Genomic DNA, 6,854 nt, shown 5'->3' on the forward strand with positions numbered 1-6,854 from the left:
TTTGAATATAATTGAATATTGTACAAGATGAGGTTCACTACTTAGGATTTAAACCATAATGACAACATCTGATGAAAGTATAAATTATACTTTAGATTACCAATTCCAAAAATACCGTCAACTTAAAAAAAACACCAAAGTTTCATCACTAAAGATTTTAGTGTTATTATTAACTAATTTTCCCTCATTTGAAAGATCAAACATATTAGCACTCATGCATAATATAAGTCCTGTGGTATGTAAAAATAAAATAAACCAAAAATAACGTGGCCACTTTGAGAATACGAAGAATGCTTGGAAGGAGATCAGCTTAGCTGTCAGATTGTTTTGTAAGATTAACTGCAAGCAGCACTGACATGAAATCTGAGGGTTAACAAAAAAACAAAGGGGTTTTTTTCTCGTTCAAAAGTGGCTTTACTCAGCATTATAATATCCACAGAGAGCAACATAATCATTCCATAACCCCTCTAACATTTTAATCCGACTTTTATTAAACGCTTTATCTTTTGCCTCAAAATAGTCTTCAGTTTCACTGATAAACTCTTTATTGCAAGCAAAATTTCTTACCGACACGCTTTTTTTAGGTTTGCGAACAGCCAGTTGTCACTGGGAGAATAAGGTGTAAGTTTCCATGCATAAAGTTTTTGCCCTTGTGGCCTTGTGAAACAACACTTCCATTTTCTTCACATGGGGATATTACCCCGTGATTTTGCCCTTCCAAAACTATATTAAAACCTTATTTTATTCACTGTTGATGGTATTTTCCTAATCGTGGTAGTTTATGATAATTGTCCCAAATCCTAAAATACCAAGGACATAACCTTTCCAGCGATTGTTGTTCTTTTGGTTACTTTGGACAAGGTTCACCAGATAATTATGGTTCTGATTCCAGAGCAAAGTGATGGATCCATGAATTATCTATTGTCACATACCGACCACAAAATTCCAAATTGTTATATTTAACATGGCCAAACATTGCTCAGAATCATCAGCACGTATTTATTTTATGGTCAACTCTGACCAAATACGGCACCCACTTGGAACAGAGCTTTCTCATGGATAAATACGCGTGCAGTATAAATAAAATACGTTCTTTTGATATCTTTACGATGTCAGCTAAGACATGCAACTTCAATTTCCGATAATTTAAACGATTTTGAAGATTTTTCGACGTTTTCTGTTGTTACAACCTCATTTGGACCCAAACTGGGATCTCCATCATTGGTGTCTATACAAACGTATTTGAAGTCAGTAAACAGACGTTTCATTGTTCTTTCTGATGGAGCAGAATACCCATAAAACTTCTCAAGCCATGGCTTAGCTTGAATGGTATTTTTCCCCATCAAGAAGTATTTTCAAATTTTACCACAACATTGTTTTTGATCCATTGTTTTTGAAATAACAAAATTTGCGAAACACTCAGCACAATAACTCGCCAGCTAAAGAACAGATTGATATGTAATTTTGGCCGCTGTCTTTTGGAGGTTGTTTCTAACTGAAAATGAGACGAAGTGGGGAAAAATAGTCTCATCTATGAGTGAAGCCCAGGACTTTTCAAGTCATGTGCTATCTTGTCTGTAAAAGTTGTCAAGATATACTTTTCTTTTGAGTTACACACAACAAAATTTTGAAAATTATCGCATTTATAAGAATAATAAAACATAGCAAGGATTTTTGAGATAATCAGGAGTCTATATTAGGTTTGGTGTATCTTCTCTGATTTGAAGAAGTCACATAAAACAAATTAATTGTGAAGTAATTATTGCCATTGATACAAGTGACAAAATACTAATTTACGTTTGATTTGATGACTATCATACAAACATATTCTTTATAAATAGACGAATCCTTAAAATGATGAAACATATATCCAATCAATGCTTGTTTCTAAAAGTACACATCTTCTACCACAAGAACAATAGATTCTGTGATTTGTTTACGATGAATTGTATTTTTTTTTTTAACTAATTATTATGAAGGTTGATGCACTTATCATGTCAAAAGTGTCGTATTGTTCAATTCTAAAATGTATGCAATTGTATTTTTGGAGCTCAGTAGATATACAAAGGAGGCCCACCTCTGTTTTTTATTTTTACTAACCACTAGTTATTGGTAGGGGAAGATTCCAACTCTGACCTTTTTTGCATCTTATTTATTTTACTTTTAGCTTTTCTTTACTCTTTTTTAAACATTGGGTGTGTATGTACGTTAGAAGAGTGGGTCGATAATTAGAATTTGATAATGGGGCGTATTGCATGACCACTTATTATTTTGCCAATAAATTCATTTTTGTTTTTTCATTCCTTTTTTATTTCATTCCAAGAAAATATATTCCCTACCAAATTCATCCTGTGATATTTTATTCTAATTTTGTAGTGCTATGTTTAGTGACGTCTTGTGGGTTATGTTCCCGAGCAAGTTTTTGGGCAACCAGCACTGGATAAGGATATTGATAGATTTTTGTGGACTATCCCTGCATACATACAACCAAATATTTTATTTACATTTATAGGCTTTGTATTCAAATTGGTAGGGAAAATTAAGCTATCATTGAACTATAACTATTGTTTGAAAAATTGAAACTAATATTTTCTATGATATGATCCCTCTCAAACAAAATCCTTCTATTTATCAATATTCGAACGTGATCATTAATTTTGGCTACATTAAGTCAAATTTGAAGCACAGCAAAAAGGTTAATCAAGATAATTTGTTGATGGAAGTTGACGATAATTCATCAAAGAATTCATATGTAATCCATGCTTAATTCTAAGAAAAATCATTCTGTCTTGCTTTTATGTTGAGAGAACTCATATATAATGTAGCTATATTCCTTTGAAATGTTGATAAAAAGAGTAGTCAGACAAAAGGAACTCTCAAGATTTATATATATAAAAATAGCTAACATATTAATTATATATTTTAAAAAAAATGGATATAGATCTTTATATTCTTATATCATCATCAACAATAAAAGGATCAAGGTCGAATGGAAACGCAGGGATTTATGAACGTGGATTCGTGTATGTTTTCTATATTTTGCGGGAATGCCACTCCTCATGTCTCCCATGCTTTTTTGGTACGACCCCTATCCTCTCAGCTTCACCCCTCCTTTAACCTTTTTTTCGTTCGGAATAGGCAGATCTGTATTCTAAGCATGAAAATACAGCATACTACACAAATAATTGCTATGAAAACAGAGTAAATAAATACTTTTATTCAATGCATGTTTGAATTTAGTGTTAGTTCAAGAACGTTCCTGAAAGGAAGAGGATAAGTGTTGCCAAGGATCGATTGGATAGACGAAAAAATGGCGAAAAATAACGTTTTGGTAATGTTTATGTTTGTTTGAGTATTCTATCATATATATATATAAGGCTCGTCTACATACAAGCAAGCTAAGGATTACATTTGTACTCATATACGAATCATTGTTAATTTCTATTAAGCAATTAATCTTATAGACGCTTTTGAAGAGTGGTAAATTGCATTTAAAGTTCACAAAAGTAATGGTCTAAATAAAAAACTTAGAAATTGAAAGGGCTATATATTGATCAATTTAAGACTTTTGAATCAAATATACGTTTTAAGGGTATAGACAAAATTATAAATCTGAATACATCCCACAAATTTGACTGCAGAGCCTATAATTGACTCATATATGTCTATGAAATATTAAGTACAAATATATATATACATAGAAAAAACAATGTTGATTTTAGTTCAAGATTGTTTATATGTTCACTTATCACATATCACACAATTCAAAGGCAATTTTAAAGTTTTGATTAAACTATTTGATTAGAGGAATAAAATATAATCAAAGACAAATTTAATGGTATTGATCGTTTTTTCTTATTCAAGGTTTTGTTCGGCTTGCTCTATAGCTTCGCTCTCTCAACAGCACTTTCTGATCCCTTCTACTATGACACCAACTACGATTCATATTACAACCAAGAAAGACCCTACATTACACCGCCAAGATATATTCCTGAACAAAATCCTCAACCCGTCTATGCTCCTATTCCAGAACAAGCTCCCATCCATGAACCTGTTGCTCACGCAGTAGTTTCAAATGCCCCTGCATCGCAATATGTTGTAGCCACTCAGTTTCATTCACAAGATGAATTTGGAAATGCCAATTTCGGATATTCTAATGAAAACTCGGCTCTTGAGGAATCTCGTGATGAATATGGAAATGTTGTTGGAAGCTATAGCTACGTTGATGCCACTGGGATTAATCGTCATGTCTCATATGTAGCTGATGATGGAGGATTTAGAATTACATCCACAAACAACTTGCCTGAGGATACTCCCGAGGTTGCTGCAGCCAAGGCTCTTCATTTTGATGCACTCAAACAAAGAGGACTGTATTTGTACTGAAAATATAAAAAAATGTAAATAAATATATTTGGGAAAAAACAAGAATTATATTTTGCAAGTTTATTTAATAGTCAATTAAATCCTGAAGTCTTTTAGATAGATTTTTAATTAGAGTATATGTAAGCAAATCATACAACTTCATCAAGAGCAACATACACACAGTATCAGGACAAATTGTTTATTATAATTATACCTTATACCGGGTGGTCCATTGAAATCTGAAAACTTGAATAATTAAGGAAGATTGAGTAATGGAAATTACTTGATATTTGTATATATTAGAACATACCCAATTAGTTACAAAACAAAACAAGCGTAAGCCTACGCCTAGTCTACGTAAAATTCCAGAAAGTGACACATGAACGTGATAATTTCAATTTGCGTAGTCCAAGTAGTTGGGGGTCTCCAGTACCACCGTCTACCCCGTCAGTAAGTCCAAAACGTTGGAGAGGAAGAAAGGTTCTGTCCAAAAAGGACCAAACTGGACCCAGAGGAGAGGATGGAGAGGCCACTTTAGACACCAGCAATGAAGAACCCACATCTCCTCAGTTGCAAGGCTCTTTTAAAGTATTTTTTGACACTTTTGCCCCCCTCCCCCAGCCCTAATGTCAACCCTCTCGACTACACCTTTTGTGTGTATGTCGAGGGGGGAAGGCCTGCAGTGTCCATGGTCCAAACACTGAGGCTTTAAACCCACAGTCAGACAGTATTTGTACGCCATGACTGAGGACTACATCTGCAACAGGTGTCAGGCATTCCACCACCGCTTGGAAGCCATCATTGCTGCTAAGCTAGGCTACATAAATGATTTAGAGAGCTCAGACATACATCTATTTACAATATTAATCAATTGCAAGTAAAAATGGCTTTACAGAGTTTTAATAACATTAACTAATAAAATTTGGCATTCTTAACATTGAACTAATTGAAGGAATGGCTCTCTCAGTCCGGAGCACACCCTTTTTTCATAATTTTTTTATGAAAAGAGGTATATAATCTTATTTGATATATGTATAATGTATAAGATGATCTGGAAAATGCATTTTATGTCTTTATAAATCAATATAATTAAGGTGTGAATTAAAAGAATAGAATAAAGATTCATAGCCAAACTAATTTATTAGTAAATGTAAGTCTGATTATTAAAAGGGGATTTATTCATTTTGGATTTAATGAGTAGAATTAGGTTAACAAATTTTTTTATGTTTTCATTGAATCACAGAATTCCCTATATGTATATCTAATGTCGTAAAAATATGGCATTGGACAAGCGCAATACTTTTTGTTTGTGTAAGTGGTTTTGAATTTACAATATAGTTGGAGATCGACATGGTAGTAATTCGATCCTTTATGTCCTCGCTATGGAAAGAGTGGAATATTTGTTTATTTCCTCACTTTTACGTCTGCTTGCAGCTTAGCTAATATGACGTCATGAAAGCTAAGCTGCTCTCCTCCTAAACATTATTCACCTTGTCAGAAGAATATAAAAATAGACCCAGAGTATAATTGTCACAAATCACTTTTTGTCCGATATGGATTTTTATTCACATTACTGACAAATAGTATAAGAAATATTATATGACAATACCTTTTTAAAAACTTTCATCATAAATTTTTCGAATAAGTCTTCTTTCAAAATATAAGAATTTATACTTTCATCAAACCCTAAGCCCAGTTGTCCATTAAAATCTGAACACTTTGAATTTTAAACTTCAACAAGATATACGTAATATATTAAATAACAATATAATTTCATGAAAGTTAATCCTATAAATGGATGTGTGTATGAGCTTAATTAATCATTAATGAAGCCACTCTTAGCGGCAATAACAACTTTCCAGAAGGTCCACCAGCCCCTGCAGTTGTTGTCCTCTGTTATGGCGTCCTAGTGCTGGCTCACAGTGGCTTTGAAGGCATCGGTGTTTGGATGACAGACATTGCAGGCATTCCTGAAGGGATCAGGTCTGTAAGGTGGCCAAAAGTGTCCAAAAATAGATCTAACGAGCGTCCAGTACAAATATGTATTGACTCTTTCCAATACCTATGAGATGATTAAATCCTTAAGAAGGAAATTAAATTTACAAATAAGTAATCTCATACAAGCAGTTTTTCAAGTTAACTTATTGCCTAATCTTATTTTATAATAGAATAAGAAGACAGATTAAACTAAGAATTAAATGCTTCATTTATAAAAAAAATTGTTTTATTTATAGTTATATACTATTGACGTTTTCAAGACCACCTTACTTATAAATAAGGCAAGGTTGAGACTTTGAGGGATTGATACCAAAAAAAAAATGTATCTTTAAAGATAAGGTAAATTTTAATCTATCTTATTATTTAGGTCTTTGTCATGACAAAAAATAAAATAGTTCAAGAACAGTCTTGGGAACCACAGCACTAATGAACTCTTTAACACCAAGCAGTAACTTGAAGAAGATTTTGAACAAAAAAATCTTCATTGTCTAATA

The 6,854-nt window shown here is 32.8% G+C and overlaps 1 protein-coding gene across 1 annotated transcript; it reads left to right on the forward strand.

Moving 5' to 3' along the window:
- Window positions 1–3,182: 3,182 nt before the first annotated feature.
- LOC121121970 (cuticle protein 6) lies at window positions 3,183–4,428 on the forward strand. The gene is made up of 2 exons (XM_040716972.2): window positions 3,183–3,331; window positions 3,865–4,428. The coding sequence occupies exons 1-2, from the start codon at window positions 3,311–3,313 to the stop codon at window positions 4,381–4,383; spliced, it is 540 nt and encodes a 179-aa protein (XP_040572906.1). The 5' UTR covers window positions 3,183–3,310; the 3' UTR covers window positions 4,384–4,428.
- Window positions 4,429–6,854: the final 2,426 nt, after the last annotated feature.

This window comes from Lepeophtheirus salmonis, chromosome 7 (assembly GCF_016086655.4).
Source record: "Lepeophtheirus salmonis chromosome 7, UVic_Lsal_1.4, whole genome shotgun sequence".
Lineage (NCBI taxonomy): Eukaryota > Metazoa > Arthropoda > Copepoda > Siphonostomatoida > Caligidae > Lepeophtheirus > Lepeophtheirus salmonis.